At 38.4% G+C, this 20035-nt stretch overlaps 1 protein-coding gene across 1 annotated transcript in view; it reads right to left on the bottom strand.

Moving 5' to 3' along the window:
* Positions 1 to 1303: 1303 nt before the first annotated feature.
* Positions 1304 to 20035, bottom strand: part of LOC128354948 (inositol 1,4,5-trisphosphate receptor type 1-like) — a 70250-nt gene continuing 51518 nt past the window's right edge. Inside the window, exons 51-60 of the mRNA XM_053315067.1 lie at positions 17976 to 18098; positions 14913 to 15088; positions 13432 to 13596; positions 12213 to 12402; positions 12008 to 12100; positions 9978 to 10117; positions 8927 to 9092; positions 6217 to 6377; positions 4404 to 4565; positions 1304 to 2934 (exon numbers count right to left, since the gene is read on the bottom strand). Coding sequence (XP_053171042.1) covers positions 2848 to 2934; positions 4404 to 4565; positions 6217 to 6377; positions 8927 to 9092; positions 9978 to 10117; positions 12008 to 12100; positions 12213 to 12402; positions 13432 to 13596; positions 14913 to 15088; positions 17976 to 18098 — 1463 coding nt within the window. The 3' untranslated portion in view covers positions 1304 to 2847. The remainder of the gene's footprint in view (positions 2935 to 4403; positions 4566 to 6216; positions 6378 to 8926; positions 9093 to 9977; positions 10118 to 12007; positions 12101 to 12212; positions 12403 to 13431; positions 13597 to 14912; positions 15089 to 17975; positions 18099 to 20035) is intronic.

The raw sequence follows: 20035 nt of genomic DNA, 5'->3' as shown, positions 1-20035 counted from the left end.
CATTTCATCTACCCCCCCCCCCCCCCCCCAAGCCTTTTTTCCCCCTTCATCTGACCACATGTTTCTCAGGACTTTGCCTGGGAATTACACTCAGCAAAATCCCTACAGTGGCTGAATCATATGGACTCATGCCGAAGGTCTTTTTGGGGGGAAATTATTGATTTCAAAGACTTCTTTTCAAGATAAAAAAACACAACGTATTCTCACAAGCCAGATAAGACTCACGTGGCTACACAATGTCTGCAGTGAAGGAGCAACATCCCTCATACACAAGTAGAGCTTGACAGTGACCTGACAACGCATTTCTAATCAAATGTACATAATATTGTTTTTATGTATATTTAAAGAACCTGAACAGTTTACTGTCAGTTCACTTTAGATAAATGATTATGTGAGGTCATTCATTTTAAATATTAATCTATCTTATAAAAATAAGTAAAAAGCAGCTGTTGCCATCATAAAAATGTCTCTTCCATGAAACAAAGTGTGAGATCATCCTGATTAAATGGATGTTGGAGTTGTTGAAAGCTTCAAAAGGCTCACATCCTCACAACAGTTACTTCTACTAAATGCCTCTTAGAAAATACCTAGAATGTATTGAATAGAAATGGGATTCGGCAATTAGAGAATGAGTAGAACACAAATTACAGCGATTCAGCTATAATCAAATAACTACAACGATGGAAAGCCCCCTCGAACACAATCGAGGTAATTGTGACACAATTAGATTGAGATTAGATTGAAATGAATTGGATTTTTGAAAAGTATATCCTGATATGATTACTTTATTTCAATTCAGTTGTAACATTCTTGGAGAATATTGGGGGAAAATACCTCTTGGCCTTTTATTGTTGTTAGTATAAAGCCAAAAAAGTGTTTATTCTATGAGAAAAAATAGTTTTGTGTCATGTTTGAATAATAAAATTATAATGTTTTATAATTAAAGACATACTTTAAAATAATGTTACTTATGTGACAGATAAGCCCCATAACAAAAGACAATAGGTTTAAATAGTAATGTCAAAAGTGTTACAATTAATTATTTCAAAACATTTTCTATGAATATTTGTATGGACTACATATATAATGTCAGAATATCAAAATAAATGGCATTTTTACAAATTTAAAATACCATAAATGGTCCTGTACTTTGCTAAATCCACAAAAGGTCAATTTAAAAATTAAACTGTGCAACTCTTCTATGTACTCAACACCCTAACATGTTTCCTCATGTGACATGGTCAAATGATAAGAACACTTCCTCATTTTGTAGAGGATTACAAATAAGATTTCACAGTTAATCTGACAGTTTTTTTTATTAGGAGCCTCTTTACTCATCTGTCTGCAGCACTTTAGAGGAATGGTAGTCTCAAGTTGTCAATAAATAAGTCACACAGATCATGTGCTAATATATTGAAACAGCATGGAAATAACATATTTGTCACCTTTGTGCTCACACTGTTTCTGCTTCTTGACTTGTTTTTCGTGATACAAACAATGTTAAACACTCAGCAGCTTATTTTACACGCTTGTTTATTTAAATAGACTCCAAGAATGGAATGTACAATTCAGACACAAACCATCTATTATTATAAAAGGTCAGTTCGGTCAAGCAGCACTCCAAATGACATCTATTAGTTCTTTTTTTTCACATACACTCAAACAGTCATTCTCTTGTGGATCTTTTACAAAGTGACCAAACAAAATGCAACAATCATTTGTGTGCTACAGAAAATATCAGTGCTTAAAGACTAAATGAATGAAAGGAAGATTAAATAATTCAGTGCAGACATTTCAAAGAAGAGTAATAAATCAAATTAACATTGCTTCAAAAATTCATTAGGTTTTGGTTCTTCAATGTGACTCAAAATCACTCCTACTATTAGGCACAACATGGGACTCGCTTCAGGGTAAAGTAATCACATGATGTGCTCCCCAGTAGTTTTCATTATTCAATGTAGTGGTTGTAAAAGGTCCATGGAGTTTTTCCTGACAGCACGCTTTCTTTACTTATTTCTGTACCCTCAAAAAGTTAATTTGAGTGTCCTGGGACGAGAAAAGTCTCATTTAAGATTAGAAAGACATATGAAAGTGATAACAAATGTTTGCCCACAAGATAAAAATCAACACTGTGTAGGTTTTATAACAGCATTTAGAAACCTTGCCAAAGTATAGTGATATCTCTTCAGGCATGTTTACAAGAATTGTCTCCTTATTTTAAATATATGATAGTATAATTTCAAATATAAAAGCAAATACCAGTTCCCAAAAATAGTTCATTTATATTATTTAGACATTGCATATCTGTAGTATTCCTATTGCTATCAGACAAAAGCAAAATATTAAATAATTTGTTGTAACATTTAAACAAACCTTCAAATCCACATGTGACCTGAGTTTGCTGGTGCAACACTGAGGATTAAAACCTCAATACAAGGCCACATGAGAGGAATACTCCCTCAGAAACAATGGCTGAACTTTGGCATGCTACCAAAGTGGTACAATGCAGAAGGCATTAAGGGTAGTAAAGCTGAAGTCAGTGTTTTCATCTCCTAAACCCACGGGACTGGCTTCAACGTCCCGAGGCACTTGGTGCACACTCCACCCACACAGACACATCCACACTACAGACCATGAGTAACATACTCAGATAACTTTCCCTTCACACAGGCACTCAGTAGCACACATGTTGTAGAAACACTTATTGTAGGAGTGTCTGGTAAAGTATACAGTCATTCATCAACCTAAATACATACTGGAGACGGACACGCTTTGGCATTCTCCTCTTTAACACGTGGTACACTTTCAGAGGTTTTCAGGCACTAGTGAAATTTGCCCCAAGAGCCCTCAGGCAGGCTGCTGGGGATTGATGTTCATGTGAGGTGGATGACCAAGAAGACCAATTCGTTGCTTTTGTTTCCTCTGTTCCGTCATCTGCATGGGAAACAGAAACAACAGTTTAATGATGACATTCAAACACATTCAAATCACCTCTGTCTTCTGATGTTTATTCCTAAGACCCAACTGTAGCTTAAAGTTTCCCTGGGGAGTTTTTGGCCACAAGTCTATGCAGCACATTTGTACTAGTATTGTATGTGCATGTGCACAAGGACATACATGTATGCTTCAGAACATGTGGCTAACATGATTACTGCTGCTGCTTTCATGCTAAGTCACTGTAGTAACATAAAAAGGTGCCAACAAATGTAATGAAGAATATATAAGCGATCGGATTGGATGTAAACAAGCAGCACATGAAGTATAAAAACTCCATGCTATGGTTTTACATGGTGATTATATGATGGATTACTTCTTGACTCCAGAAAGTTACTGTGCAAGATATAGTCTGGCCACAACTTGACAACTTGTCTTTTTAACACTTTGGTCTTTGTACAGATTACAGTAAACAAGCAAGATATAACACATTATGTAGTGAGTTAGTGGTAAGTTAATTATGTTAGTGTTGGACAGCACCAGGCTAGTAGGTTTCCAGTCTTGCTGCTACACAAAGAGAAGTTAAATGATGTTAAGATAATATAAAATGAGCTTATTAGTAGCTAATTGGTAGATTCATATTGAGTACAGACATGATACTGGTATCAATATTTTCATCTAACAAGAAAGGAAATAAATGTATTTCTCAACTCTAACACAGTACTGTGTCCCTTACACAACCCCTACACACATGACACAACCACAAGATATAAATCACACTGAATAATAATGAATGTCTAGTATGGTTCTAGTATGGTAAATTATTTAATAAAAATACTTACTTATTACATCTATTCTCTCATTAAAAATTCTGAATCCACAAATATGTAAATATGTTTTATTCAAAAGTTTAACTGCTGGACACAAGATGTCCAATTTCCTATTTCACTGAAAAGTCCATTCTCAGCGGTTGTGCTCTGGAGGCTCCAAGTTTCCACATCACACTTGTGTAAGTTCAATACTGGACCAGGATGGCCTCCAAATTACATGTGATGTCACAAATTATGCTTTTAGTGTCAAACTCTGCACAGTGAGGCTCAAACAGAAGTGAAGCACATTTTTGAGTGGAGAGGGACTTTAATCTTTTCAAATGACAACAAACGGAAAATGAAAATACCCTAATTTAGGGGGCAAAAATGGACATTAGGTTATGTCATCAGAGTCAGTTTCATCATGAGGACATGACAACTATTAGCAACCAGGGCCCCAAAAAATGGTCCTGTGTTCATTAAAATGTGATGGTCCAAAGTAATCACTGCTGTGCAGGTTGTCAGTAACTTCCCATAGGTTGAAGATAGAAGAAACAATCTTGGAAAAGTTTTATTTGTTAAAATGGAGGCAAAATAAAATAAAAGGCTAATGTAGTAGAACCGCATAGTGAGTGCGTGATTTAATGTAACATGACTTACCTGCTCCTTGAGCTCAGTCAGCTGTCCAGACAAGTTGGCCACCAGCCTCATGGTGGACTCCAGCTTCTCCTGCAGGTTCCTGATTTCGTTCTGCTCACCCTCTGCATCGCTGCTCACCAGTGACATGGCACGCATCCGTGGAAACCAGTCCAGATTATGCTCCTGTGGCCAACCAAGGTTTTTTTTATTAGATGCCATGTCAAAATGTAATGGTCATTTTAACAGGAAGGTGCTTCTTCTTGTTAATCAAGTGTTTAAATTATCTTTACTTACTATGACCTAAGCTGGTCACTTAAAGCCTTCTTAATATATTTTAGTTTAGCGACCTCCATGCCCATATGGGCCTTACCTAAGTTTTAATTATTGGTGGTTTTAATGTTAATGATGCCATCTCTAAGGTTGCATCTGAATTTCTTCATATTACTAAGTTTTTTAACTTGGTATGTTACTGGCCCACACATAGCTATAGTGGGGCATACTCTGCACTTTATTCACACAGCCTACTGAAAATGTTTGCTTGGAAGATTTCCTTATCAGCAATCAAGTGTGTATTTTTGACATGAACAAAAATGAAACCTCCTTAAACCCACAGCAAAACCGAACTTGACTGCGCTTTTCAAGCTGTTACAACCAAGTTAATGAAACTTTCTCCCCTTATTGCTGCAATCTCTTGTGACACTTTATGAATACAATACTTTTATGAAGCAGCTGAAAACGATTTTATTCAAACAGCCTGCCTGAATAGTGGCTCCACTTTATTTGTTGTCTTTTCTTTTTTGCTTATGTCCTTTTCTGTGTTTTGGAATTTTTATACTTGTTTATGTGTTTCTGTCCTCATTTATTGTTGTTGCTGTGATATTCATTTGTCAGGCCTGTGCTGTTTGTGTGGTTGATATTTTTAATATTGCCTTTAATAATGTATTTTTCATTAAGTAGAGCACTTTGTGATGTGGTATGAGTGAAAGGTGCTATAAAACTGATTAAATAATTAACTTAAATGTGAACTCCAAATGACGCTGATCTACATCTATGTTTTGTAGACACTGGCTTACATGATATAGCTGCTTCAGGAGTAACAATGGAGAGTGGATGACCTCAGACTGTGCACACACACACTGTACGGTAATTGAAATCCTAGTGACCAACATTTCCTTATCATACTTTGATCAGTTTTAGGGTCGGGTCACGCTCATGTAAGGTCTTGTTTCACTGACTTCCTGTTTGTCTGGCCCAGGCTGTTTGTGTCATTAAATGTGCATGACTGGCATGTCTGTCAGTTGAGATTAGAAAAAGAGGAACAGATTATTGTACTAAGGTGGTGTGTGTGTGTGTGTGTGTGTGTGTGTGTGTGTGTGTGTGTGTGTGTGAGACAGGCCAGCACATGTTCACACATCTGACTCAGTAGCATAACCTGATGAACTCTGCTTGATCATAGTTACTGTATCAAAAAACGTGACACAAAGGGATCTTCCTGTTCTTTCATTCAGGATTGTTAGACCAAAACATAATTTAAAGGAGCAGTCAAGGCACACTAATTAAACACAATGGCTTTGAAATAATCAAAATACAAGGATCAAATATGTACTATAAAGTCATTGAGCAGTGAGGGAACTCAGTGGAGCAGAAATACTAGTCTCTTCCCTTATATGTTCTCTGCATGCAGCATTAGATCACCACAACCTCCAAGACAGCATGGCCTGATTTACATTTATGATACCTACATGAAACAAAAGGTAGTCCTGTGCTACTGTACTATCATCTGCATCTGAGAAAGTTGGATTTGTTTTAAGGGTGTATCTGTTTTGCTGTTTACCTTGATCATTTCAGCCACGTAGCTCTCAGGGCCTGTGTACTCAGTGGAGTCTTTCACTTTTACAAGGACAATAAAGAACAGGTAATGCCACATGTTGTGCTCCTCTTTGATGTGCTCCTCAAAAGTCACCGTCTTGTTGTCGAACTTGTCCCGCTCCAGGCCTTTAGAAGGGAAATGAACAAATATGGTATTTATGATAGCAAGTTGCAGTATGTTTAACAAAATTTTCTTTTACCACTTTTACAATGAGGTTTTTTTTTTAAAAAGGTCAAACATGATACTGTGTGAATGAAAGGAAAAAAGTGAACATGACTGTGAAGAGAAAACAGTTAGTCAACCTTTACGTATTCAGGAAGTTTCATTGAGGTAAACATCTCTTTTGCAAGACAAAAAACAAAGAGGGCTGAATGTCTGTAACTTCAGTTTGTTTTGCAGTGTATTTCAACAAGGTGCGTAGTAGCTGGAGCCAGCCTTCCTCATTTCAGAGCTGGTATGGGGAAGTTTTAAAACTGACCTATCCTGTGATCTGAATAGTAAAGCAAAACTCACTTAAATGTGGATAAATATACATATGAAAAATATTATGCAAGTCATATTCAATAATAATGAAATTAAATGGTTCCTTAAGGACAACAATGTACATATGACAAAGTTGGAGTAAAAAGTAAATAAACAGATAACACACACAGGTGACACATAGAAGAATACAGACATTTCAGTACTAGCATAAAGCAAGGTTAATATAAAACAAGTACATCTGCATGACAGGTTGTCATATGAATAAAGCTAGTGTTGTGTCCTTGAAAAAGATGAAACAGCAGATTGTTTTAGTTGCTTTGCAGTGCATGACAAAAAGACACCAGAGATGTATTTGCTTTGGGGATTTTTTAGGGTTAATTTGACAGGAAAACATATCAACATAATCTACTTCACACCTGATAAGTAACCAAATAGGCAGTTACATAGAAAACTTCAAAGCTTTTTTAAATCGAATGTCTTTTATCAAAATATATGTGTTGGTGTGTGTTTCTGCACACACTTTTTAATGGCCCAGCAAGGGATGAATAAAGCTCTTGGAATTTAATGGAATTGAGGAATAATGCAGTATTATTAATTCAAGATTATTTTCTAAGGAAGCTGTTGCTTCTCAACCTCAACCACTCCTGTAAAACAGACTTCACTCAATTTAATTCACATACTCTCTTGGTATTCTGTTGTCCTGTAAATTGGATCAATTGAATCCTACAGCCTGACATTACAATTTTTAATCTTGGTTCTAAAACTAAGAAACAGAATGAACATTTTATTTTACACTTAATCTAAATATACTGAAAACATTCAAGCAGACAGGGTACCTTTAAACTGAATCCTCTAGCTATTTAGTACATAGTGCAATAATGTTACTGACGTAAATGGAGAAAAGGGCAGTGCTAGGAATAGAACATGGGTGGGTGGGTGGGTGGGTGGGGGGGGTGGTAGATTTAAACAAGCATGGGTTAACACAACATTCAAACTATTGCTAACTATACACCAACAGTATGAAAATGACACAACATAGCAATTTTCAGCTTTAATATGGGATGAGGTGGGATATCCAGTCATCCATAAAGTGTACACTGTAATGAAAACAACAACCTAACAGTATGCTTGGGAGAAAATCAACAATGTTCAGTTAGCTGTGAACAAGTTCCTCTTTTACTTTTTCTATGGAAGACATAGAAACTGCCCCTGAGCCTGATCACTTGAACAAAATGAGCATAATTACAGCTACAGGTAAACAATCATGACATAAATCGATCACTAGCTACAGAAACAAAGATCTAAAAACCAATACGAGATTGAGAGACAGATCAATGCTTATAAAAACTGAGCTAGAGCCACTTAAGCCCATGGAGATCGGCTCCTAATCTCTGCATCTCCTGTTCCCTTGTGGTCCTTCTGGAAACCATAGAGACGGCAGCTCCCCCTGTGGCCTGGCCTTATTTAACATGAGTGAGTCAGAGCTGATCGCTGACTTGGTGACATAATACTGTTCTCGTTCCATATGTTCACCTGTCCTGACTGCCTGAACGAACATACGTAAACACATGCTCACATACAGCATGTACTGCTGGACTCACACGCATAAAGATGTGGATCCACACACACATAATGTACAGTCACACACACACACAGTCAACAGCACATACATATTTAAGCACATATATTGGACATATAAGGCAATGGGCAATGGATGGGTCATCAGTGAAGTTGCAAAAAACATATGGTATGAAAATCAAGCTGCGTGTGTGTGTGTGTGCGTGTGTGTGTGTCTAAGGGAGTGGGAGAAAATGTCTCTGCGTGTGAGACAGACATGAATTATGGAGGCGAGCGGAGCGGTGGCAGGAAGCCCTCATGACTCAGCCTTCTTTGGAACAACAGTGGAGTGAAAAAGGGGGAGGAAGAGAGGATGGGGATAGCAACAAGCTACACCTTAAAAGACGTACTTACCAGAAACCAAAAAAACATGAAGCAACCAAATATTCTGAGAGGGGAATTTGGGAATTTACCAAGTGAGATGGATTGTGGAAGAGTACTGATAACGTAAAGTCAGAGACACAGCGCAGCACAGAAGTAATCCAGCCACTAGAAAGTTAGAGGTTTGATTCTCACAACAATATCCTTGAAACAATATTCCAGCACAAGCCACTAAATTGCTGAATAGTCTCACCGCAGATGAAGCAGGTGGTCTTCAAGACTTCTTCTTTCTTCTGTTTTTCACTCCTTAGATCAGCAAATGTGTCAATGATCACTCCAAAGATGAGGTTGAGGACAATGATAATGACCATGAAGAAGAACAGCAGGTCGTATATCACTCTGGCCGCAAACAGTGGCTCCTGTGAAAGGAACATGCAAACAGATTTAGAGGCAGTGACTAGACAATTAACAGACCACAGTAATAATTCACTTTAATGTGAGGATAGAGTGTTTGTGTCAAGGTAGACTGATGAGAAAGATTGTCCCATTTAAATGTTTGACCCAAAGGACAGGCCTTTACATAAACATATGTTGGGGATGATGTTATGAGTTTAAAATGAGGTTAACCTTGGTCATCCATGGATGTTAATGGAAACACTAGACCAAAGGTGTAACCTGCCAGATGCTACAGTAAAAGAGACGGGAGAAAGCCGGTCAACCTGATGCAGCCTCTCTCTCTCTTTAACATGGTTAAAAAAGATCCTACAGGCGTGAAATTTAGGAAATGGATGTGAGAGGCTGATATATTGTTTAGTTTCATTCGCTCATTTTCCAGTTTAGTTAATTCTCTTGAAAATAATGAGCTTCATGGAGTCACACACTTGAACATATTTAATACAAGCTTGTTTAAAACAGACTGAACTACTGTGTAAGCCATGTGCGTATATGGTAGAGTGTTACTTTACTTTACCCTAGTAATAAGTAAGACTTTGTGGCCCTACTTGCACTGTGTTGCGCATGCTTGAAGCGCATATTCACATCCTCTTTTGACATCATTAGTGGTTGAGTCTGAATTCAATGGAAATCTATTTTGAGGTTTAATTCTCACACAAGGCGGAGGCAGTACAGCTGTAAGGAAACATTGTGAAACACCATGCTTTTGAAATAAAAAAACAAGTTGATGGGCTCATAGCCAGCTCACATGACCCATGCTGCAGCTGCGTATGCTACACCCTCTCAGCCCTCTCAGCCCAGACACGCACACACACACACCCACCCACGGGCCTAATCAGAGTTTACCGTACCTCTTTGGAAGGTCTACGGAGCACATCCCCAACACCACCTCCACTCCTCAAGCCGTGACTCAGTACAGTGACTATGCACATCAGTAGAGAGTCGCACGTCCTCTCCTTGTCGCTGTCCTCCTCACTATCACCCCCCAAACCTGAGGAAGCAGAAAGGAGAATATTCATATACTATATATGATTTATTTGGCATGTAAAGGCTAAGAAGTTGTTAAAAGTACAGTTTATTTTTCAGTAGTAGGTACATTTTTGATAACAGAAAATATACTAACTACATCAACGTATATTTAAATCAGGAGGATTAACTGACTGCAGGAGATTAACTGACAATCTGCTTGTAAATTTACAATAAACTGTAAAAATCTTGACTTGAGTAATAATAATAATTCTGTGAAATAACTTATTTTATGAACTGATTAAGTTTTAAAAGCTACCTTTTCTCTCTGGCTGTATTACACTGAGAAAAATATTCCCTGAAATGACACAGAATATATGTATTTAGCAGTAATGTGGCAGCACTTTAAACACCACTTTACTCCTGAGGTAGTGAAGTAGTCATTATTGTCCAAACAATTGCTACTGCCATCACGGAGGTCCATTTTATGTTCCATTAAACCTACATGAGCTGTATTTTAAAACACATTTAAGATGATTTATAATATGCTTATAATGTTCATACTCAATTCACTTGAATTATGATTATAAAAAACAGGAGGAAGATTTTATTGTTTTTAAATATTTACTTTGATTTTAAATTAGCATTTGATAACCTTGAAGAGTATAAACATAAGGTATTGTGTGCTGTTTGGTCATTAATGTTCTTGGCTTATCAGCAGAACTGGATATCTATTTAAACCTTGTTGACATATTATGGGTCACAGTGTGAAAACAGTTAGTCAAAACAAAAGTGTTTGTGTTTAGATGGAATGTGAACTTACTCTGAGCCAAAAGTGATTAACATTTCTGTATGGCTTATGAAATTTGATAAAGTTTTTAGGTCATTGTGGAGTAGTTGAAAAGATGACACATTGAATGTAATAATCTCTCACAGAGTCACATGATGGACACTGACAGGATGGAATATATCATTATCCACTGGTTGATGTTGTTTATTATTGGCAAAATCATTTTATATGTCTGCTTAACTACAGCAGTTATATGTCATACCTGTGGGATATTTACCAGTCATATCATTGACAATGTATCTTTACCCTCTTTGTGGCTCATTGCTGATATAACAGCAACCTGCATGACTTTGGTATCTCCATTAATATACTGTAGCACAGAGTTAAAGTTAACCTTATTTGCAATTTCAGTCTAGTAGACACCACACATCCTGACTGACAGGAACTTTGAAGGCATTTAAACTTTTTTGGTATGTTCATTGGTTAATGTCACATGAGGGTCAGTGAGGTTATGTGTAAGCCTTTCACTTGAATTAAAGAGTGAATTAGTATGAAACTACACATCATGAGGAAACAGAGTGCTATCTAGTCAAAAACAACCCACATAATTATTTTTCTTGGTCTGATATGCACTCCAGCTGGGCTGTCATCTGTATTTGCTCCCAGCTCCCAAACATTGCAGCTGGTCTAGACACACAAATGTCTCCTAAACTATCCACCCAAATCAGTTAATGTATTAATAATCATTCCCTCCAGCAATTTACAGTCTTGCAGTTACAAGAAATAATACAACCAAACAAATGCTACATTAGTGAAAGCTTTTGACTTTTCTGAAATGCTCATAATACATATAATACATATTCACATTTTTATTTTACCAGTTACTGGCATTTTTTGCATCAAATGACTTACAACCACTGTCAGGAACCCAGGAATGTGAAATTAAACTTGAAGGACATCATATATTGAGCTTGTTAAGAATATTTGGTTTAATTCTGCACATTAAACATTGAACATTTGAATAATAATCAAGGTATAACTGTTATTAATGACTAAACATATTTAGTTGAACATACATTTCTTAAGCCAAACATGGATGAAGCCACAGGTTGCAATATACATTACCTTCCTGTGGAATCTCTGTAGTGCAGTTCTCATCAATCCCTGCACGACACATTCCTGTAGACAAAAACTCATTGGTCAGACTGGCTCCACCCTCTGTAAAATAAGAAGGGACAGATAGAAAGTTATCCAGGCTTTCCAAAATAAAGAATCTCCACAGTGTAATCTTTATAAAGTATCTATAAAAATGTATGAAGTTTGTCCTCACTCAGGGTTGTGTTGGGGATACGATCCACCTCCAGGATGAAGTCATCTTTGAAGAAAATGTAGCCGACAATGGAGAATAAGTAGACCAAGATGAGAGCCAGTACAGCGGTCAGTACAATGGAGCGTCCATTACGTGTCACACTCTTGATTACATTCAGCAAAGTCTCTTCTCTGTACACCAGGTCAAATAGCTACAAAGGGGAAACATGACAAAAAGTCTTAAATGGCAAAATCTGAAATTGTCTACCTGTAGTATATTAATTAAAGTGTGTTGCTCATTATTACTTCTGCTGCGTGGGTTTCATTGTGCAGAATAATGTTTGTGCAGATTTTGATACTAGAAGACTATTATTACATTCATCTGCTGAAAATGGAAAGTTCATAGATGCTCACTGAAATCAGATCTCAGGGGCAGGCCTACGAGCATGATTTGCGACATCACAACTAATTTAGAGCCACCTGTGGTCCAGTGGTCCAACTAACTCAAGTGTAATGTGGAAAACTGAAACCTCCAGTGCACATACAGTAATGTACAGTGAGAGTGGACCTTTCAGTGGAGTCGCAAATCATAATACACACATTTTATTATTACTAGCATTTTATATATGTTACAACATATCTGGAAGGGATCTTTAAGGTTACATACTGCCATCTTCTACATAGAGTGTGACCAGTAAGTGTTGTGTGCAGGGTAAATGTGGATTTACACAAGAATGCACATCTGGCAAAATAAAAAACAAAGATGTGTTGGGTTAGATTTCCCTGGCTGATGTGGCTTTTATACGTTTTCTTCTTGTGCTGAATCCTCAATGCTCTGACATAAATTTTCAGCATATTGTTATTCAACCGGAGAAAACCCTCCAGATCTCCACATTCTGGCATATTCAGACACATTATAAAGCAGACCTGAGGCACTTATCACCACCACAACAACAACAACAACAGCAGCAACACTACTACACCACCAAATAAGGAGAAGTCTGGTTTGCTAGTAGGATATGTCCTTGAATGCACCAAGATGGAACGCAAGGGTTGTATTCAGAAAGGGGAAACAGCATTTTACATGTGGTTTTGCTAAAAAAAACACTTGCAAAGATGCTGTCTTCATATTTCTGAATGGTTTCACCTGCCTGTTTTCACCCCTTCATAAGAGGTGCCTAAATGTTAAAGAAGGGATTCATAGTATGTGTGTATTCACAGGGTATGTGTGTTTCTCTCACCAACAGGCTGTAGAAAAAGACATGGACAAACACCCCCATACAGCAGATGATGAGGTAGATGAGGTGGTAGAGGAATTCAAAGTCCATCACCATGGCTTTGTAACCGCGCGTGAAGGTTCCTCGGTTCCCCACAAAACTTATCAGGAAGATGATTTTATTACACACCTGGAAGAAAAAGTAAAGGTTTCATTTATAATTAGAATTCATGGTCAATCATTGATCATCATTGATCATTGATTTAATATTGAAGATTTAACTGTAGCTGTCAGAAATAACCAACGATGGCCTTTGCTGAGAGCACTGGGGGAGAAACTGAAAGTGTTGACAACAACATGGTTGGTTTTAAAGTTAAACAAGGACACATTCATCATGTAAAATAACCTGCTTATTGTCGTCTGTCTGCAGTAACTTGATTTCTTAAAGGTCATGTAGGTCATGTCTGGTTTCCTTAATTAGGGTAAGGGATAAAACTGAACGCGGTTAATACAGTTAATACTAAATCTGACTTCCTGATCATGTTTACACTTAACCAAATTTGTAATGGGGCTTTTGCAATGAAAGTAACACAGACAGAAGAAGTGCAGGGGGTGGGGGGCAGTGCATTCCTGTCTGACTAAAAGTTAAACTGACACTCAAATGAAACAGTGAAAAATAAGTCAGTTCACATGAGAAAAAAAACACCCAAAACAGTACCAGCATTGCTTTAAAAATGTAAGAAAGATAGAGGAGGAGAAATCTAACTCCTGAACAGCTGCATGTAAATGCAGGTTTTAGAGTAACCAGGTTACTGCAGTGCATGGTAACGTGTTCTCTGATTTCCTGTCTTAACCTGGTTTCTCTCAATAATCCAGTTTCTTGTGTGCACATAAACATAGTGACTGAGAGGTGAGATGACGGAGGTGTGTTCAAGTCTTTATTTTGTATGTTTATGTGTTCTTAAGCACATCTAGAAAATCTCTGGCGGGTGAGTGGTGGTGTCACTCTCTCCAGGGACCAGTGACGCACTTCACACCCCATAACGTGGTCAGGCGCCAGCGAGAACTGTAGGGGCCGAGGTGTCACCACAGGCAGACAGGGCACCGGCCTGCCAAGTGGGCATGAGTGTGAGTGAGAAAAGAGAACTGGAACTAACGCGGTGGAGGTTTTCTCAGTACGTGAAAGTGCATGGTGCATGTGAATGTTGAAATAGAAGTGGTGTGTTTTTAGCATTTCTCTAGGGAAAATTACAAACACTCACTCTCACACACATACTTGAAACTGTCAGAAAGTTTGAGATGGAATTTTTAAAATACAATTTTAAGCACTTTAAGCAAAAAAATGTATTCACCTCAACTGTATTTGAGTAGAGGCAGAAATTTCAATCATCTCAAAACTTGGACAGATAAAACCAAAACTCTCTGCATTGTCATACATCACTACAGGACGGAGAGAGAAAAAACGGTAAATTGGGTGAGAGGAGTTAAGGCAGACAGAAAACTCACATTGAAGGCGCCCAGAAGGAAGAGAGTGGGCTCCAAGCCAACAGAGAAGATGAGACGGAGGATAGTGACAATGACAAGGGCACGGATGCCCAACGGTTGGGGCATGATGATAACAATGACCAGTGTTGCCAAGACTCCCATCCACAGCAGAGCAGACAGGTGGGGATCCAGCATACCTGCAGAGGATAAATGCACACACACAAGGCAACCATCTGTATTAATGCACAGGAAAGCTATGAAGTACACCTGCTAAAAATCTGCTAGAGTTGTTATATAATACATTTGCAATATGTAGAAAATGTGTGACAGCATCATGTTGAGAGGATGACAGTGCAGTTTGCAGCTTAAATCAGTTCTTGTCCAGTTCAATGTAAGTTTAACTGGCTTCTGCTAAGTTCTGCCTCTCAGGCAAGTCTGGGCCCTTCATTACTGAGACTTTGAACTCAAAGAGAGAAAGTTACATAACACCCAAAAGTATATGACATACTTTTTTTTTTGAGTACGTGCGCGCATGCGTGTGTGTGTGCTTTACAGTAGTGTCAGCCTACCAGATGCTTCCCTTGATCCTGGGGTAAATCCAGGATTAGTGTCCTAGTCAGGGGTTTCATGTGGCAAAGTGTCACTCAGGTTAAAACCCTCGACCAGGTTTGACCAGCCAAAAAACAAAACCACACCCAACCTGCTGCCTCTGTAACCAATCCTGCTTTCTTAAAAACACAGGACTAATGTGTTCTTGTGTGTGTACTCTTTGAACTCTGGAAAAATTGCAACCATAGAGAACTTGTAAAAGGAGTAAAGAAAATTCAGGATTGTGTTGATGTTAGAAAGGTGAAGAAAATATGAATGGAAAACAAGAGATGAAAGAGAAAGAGAAACAAAGTAAAATGGGGCAGAACTGCATGGATAAAAAAAAGAGGTGCAGTGAATGTGAAAGCAGAAGGGGTGGGGGTAGTACTGCAGGCAAGGGAGACCTCCTTTCCTCCCACCTTGCCTCCCTCCCTCTCCTTCTCTTCTTCCCTTCCTCTAGTTTTCTCTCCCTCCCAATCCCTGTGGAGATCACATGACAGGTGCCACTTACATAACAGCCCTCTCTAAAAATACCTCAGCTGAAAGATTCATGAGGAATGAACAGGGAGCAACACACAACTCCAGTGATGTGGCAGGCTCAAAGAGGGGCGCTTACGTGCACTCACAAACTCGGTGCCTCCCTTACACTTTCATTTAGTAGCGAGTGGAGGATTGTGTGCAAATCTACTGTAAGAGCCATCTATAAAATCAGAGGTGGAGACGGCTGCTAACATTGAGTGTCTACGTGTGAGCATGAGTGTGTGGTGCTAAACAAAGCTATTCATCAAAAGGCAGTCAGTCATGCATGCAGGCAGAACACACTGACCTAGATCTGCTGCTCTTGTAACCCTCATTCTAAAGCCCCAAGCATAGGAGGGAGGAGAGCATAGGGAGCAGAGGGAGCACAGTCTGCGTGAGTAAGACAGAGAAGGCAGGAGCCCCAAGCCATAAAAGTGCCTGTTTAAGCAGGCCAAAGGTATGTTGGAGTCTCACGTGATGCTGTCGTGCACACAGACCAGAGTTTCAGTGTGGAGGAGGAAGTACAGTCAGACCTTACTCAGGTTGGGTGATCCTTTTGTGCAATGATCAACAACAGAATGCCATAGTAGCTTTGTCAGAAGTGAACACTCCTTTCTACACTATAACCCAGAATAATTCCCTATTCCAGACTGTAAAGATTATAGTAATACAATCTCAGAAATGTTGCCACTGAGTTGATTTTGATATTTGAAAGTTTTTTTGAAGATGTAAAAGAACTATTATAGATGTGTAATTGCTAAGATTTGTTGGCTGTAATGGATGTTTTTGAAATGTCCTAACTTTGTCAAGTTCTTCACGTGAGTCAAAGCAGCATGGAAGAGATTCAGGTGAAACTGAGCCCACTCAGTGGTAACACAACAGAGCCAAGTAAATTCGGTTACTGAATATATTAGGCCTTATTTGAGGTGTAAACATGATTTGTGACTTTTTTATTTTTGGATCAGCTGATGTGTTGTGTATAACTTGTCCAACCTTAGACAATGTAAGCTTTTTTTTATGGAACAGTAAATTGCACAGAGCACTCCAGTGTTTACTGTGGTTTCCATAGTGCTGAAAGTCAAATATGAGCTCAAGCTTTAGGACTATGTGTTTAGGTTAGTCTGTGTATGTGTGGGTGTGTCTTAAACAAAGATAGAGGGCTTCTCAGGTCCTGCTCCTAAGCCTCGTCAGATGATTGAAGTCAGCAGATTAGAACATTACAAGAAAAAGGAGATCAGTAGGTCAAATGCCCGGTAAAGGGATAGAGACGGCTTTTCAAAATCTGTCTCTGTGGGTGGCTACACCATGTGATATTTTAGACCATAACAGGTAGTTTTCGTATTTCACAGACACAAGTTGATGGAAAAGAAAACTACCAGGTACAACATAAAATGGGTGACATAATACTGCACAGAGTTGTTTTTTTGCTTCCCTGTAATCTTTTGGGTTTTATATGTACTGGGGCTTTATTGCTGGCTGTGAAAAAATGGTGCTATAACTTAAATATCATTGTAGGAGTTCCCCACGCATCTATTTAATTCATCAACACAAGTCATATCAGTACAGATTGCAAGATGTAAGTTATGCAGTTTATAGCAGAAGAAATATGACAGCAAGCCCCCATCCTTCCTGTTTGCATCATTTAGTGCATAACCCTTGTTTGACCCTGAATTATGAAAAAGTGCAAAATAGTGCAGCACAGACAAATATGCCTCCGTTATGGTGCATCAATACGAGATCACGCAAGAAAGGAACTCACTATAGAAACAGTAAATGATTAATATACCAGAAAGAGCTTCGTCAGAAATAGGCTATCATCAACTTCATTGCAAAAATGTGTAAAATAATTCAGAATTTAAAATCATTGAAATCACTGGAAATGCAAAGTGAGATTTTATAGAAAGATTAGTAACAGTATGCGGTGGATGGAGTTGAATCAGGGGGTTGTTCACACACTAAGGTGTCTATGTGACTGACCTCCATGTACCCCCTCCAAGGGGTAGAAGAAGCAGACCAGCAGGTTCATGAGTACAGCCAGGTTGAAGGAAACATTACTCCACACCGATATGTTTCTGGAGCACCAGTACAACACTGGCTGGGCTGGAGGTTATAGAGGGGAGAGACAGTGAGACATCACATACTTTCCAAATATGATCACATACACTTTGGTAGATTTTGTCTATAAAATGTTAGAAAGAACTAAAAAATACCAGTCACAAATTCAAGATTTCAATGTGACATTCTTCTGTCATGTCCTTGTTTCTTTCCTTATTACTGATTTCTTGTTTTTGTCTTACAGACCAACAAACCAAAACTCAAATATATTCAAATCAAAATGGTATAACACAGAGAAGAAGCAACCAATCGTTAGTTTTGAAAAGCTAAATAATTACTTAAGCTGTAAATTGATTATCGAATGTTTCAGTAAATTTTAGTATTAATAAGATCATCACATATACTACATATGAAGAAGTTAGGGTTAATGTGGGACGTCCACTTATCGGAAGGTTGGTGCTTGAGCCTGCGAGATACTGAACCCTAATTTGCTCATAATGCCTATGCCATCAGTGTGCAGTGAGTGAGCATTAGAAGCATCACTCCTCAAGAGCAGGTTGGCACCTTGCCTGGCAGCCTTTGCCATCAGTATATGAATGTTTGTGTAAATGGGTGAATGTTGGCATGTGTTGTAAAATGGATCAACTTTTCCACAGTTTCTTTACATTAGGAAATGGGGACTAGGGCAGTTTGAAAAAGAAATGACAGAAAACTACAGAAAGTACCTAAAACAGAATAGATTTTTAATAATGTCTGTTAAAATTTTGATACTGAAGTTTAAAAAAGTCAAGATTAAGATCATGTGCTAAATTGAGCTTTTCTTCAGACACATACCCTGACTTATAAAAGACAACTTTTTGATGGTCTATCCTTTGCTGTTAGTGATAAAGGACAAACAGACGCAGGGACTTTTCTCTGTCCGTAATCTGTTTTGGGTGAGAGACAAAATATGGCTTTGTGTGGGTATGTAAGTCTTTAACGTGGATCAGTGTGACTGAGTGTGGGTGCGCTTCTGTGCGTGCATGTGTGTGTACGTGAGCAAGCTCTCAGTTGTGATTCATAAGGTTACTGTACAAATGTTTCACGGCTGAGAGAATGTGGAAAGCCCCTGTCTGCTTTTAGACAGTGGAAACATGCACACACAAATAACACAAGCACACACAGGATGACAATGTTAACCCTGCTGTCAAGTTGGGGATATGCATCCTTCCATCCATTTTCCATACCCACTATATCCTGTTCAGGCTTGCAGAGATTGAAGTCTATCCCAGCATATATTGGGTAAGAAGGGGGTACACCTAGACAGGCTGGCAGTCTGTCTCAGAGCTGACACACACAGACAGAAAACCACATTCAAACTTACATTATGGGAGTTTCTAATTCATCAAACCTGAATGTCATGGACGGTGGGAGGAAACTACTGTAGAGCACACATACTATATGATGAAAAAGTGCAAACTCCACATAGAAAGGCCCCAGGCAGCCAAGTAAGGTTTGAACCCAGGTCAGTGAGGTGACAGTGAGCTAATCATTGAACCAATATGCTACATTGGCTGAAGATATTCATCACATTAAATGATAAGTTCACAATTCTTCAAGTCTGTCTTAAAACAATATTCAGAGGCCCAAATCAACACTGAAACAGGGTATTCTTGGTGTAACCATTCTTCCTACTGTATTTATACTGACTGACTAAGAGATCCCTTCATAATGAGCTTTCAAAGTAAGTAGCAAAATCCACAGTCATCTTCCTTGTGAACCTATCATTTGATAAAGCATCAGGCATTTCAGGAAAAAGGCACTGAAGCAGTGCAAAACATCACCTGATTGGCATCAGCTGACTCCACTACTTATAGTGAGTCATTGTACATTAACAGGGTCAGTAACTCATAATATTGTGGTTCTACTTGTTACATGATGCTGTACTGGCTGTATGGATAGATTTCTTCCATTACCCCATCACCTCCTACTCAAGTACTTGA

Source organism: Scomber japonicus, chromosome 3 (assembly GCF_027409825.1).
Source record: "Scomber japonicus isolate fScoJap1 chromosome 3, fScoJap1.pri, whole genome shotgun sequence".
NCBI classification, from domain to species: Eukaryota; Metazoa; Chordata; class Actinopteri; order Scombriformes; family Scombridae; genus Scomber; species Scomber japonicus.
This window is presented reverse-complemented; position numbering and strand designations above follow the sequence as displayed.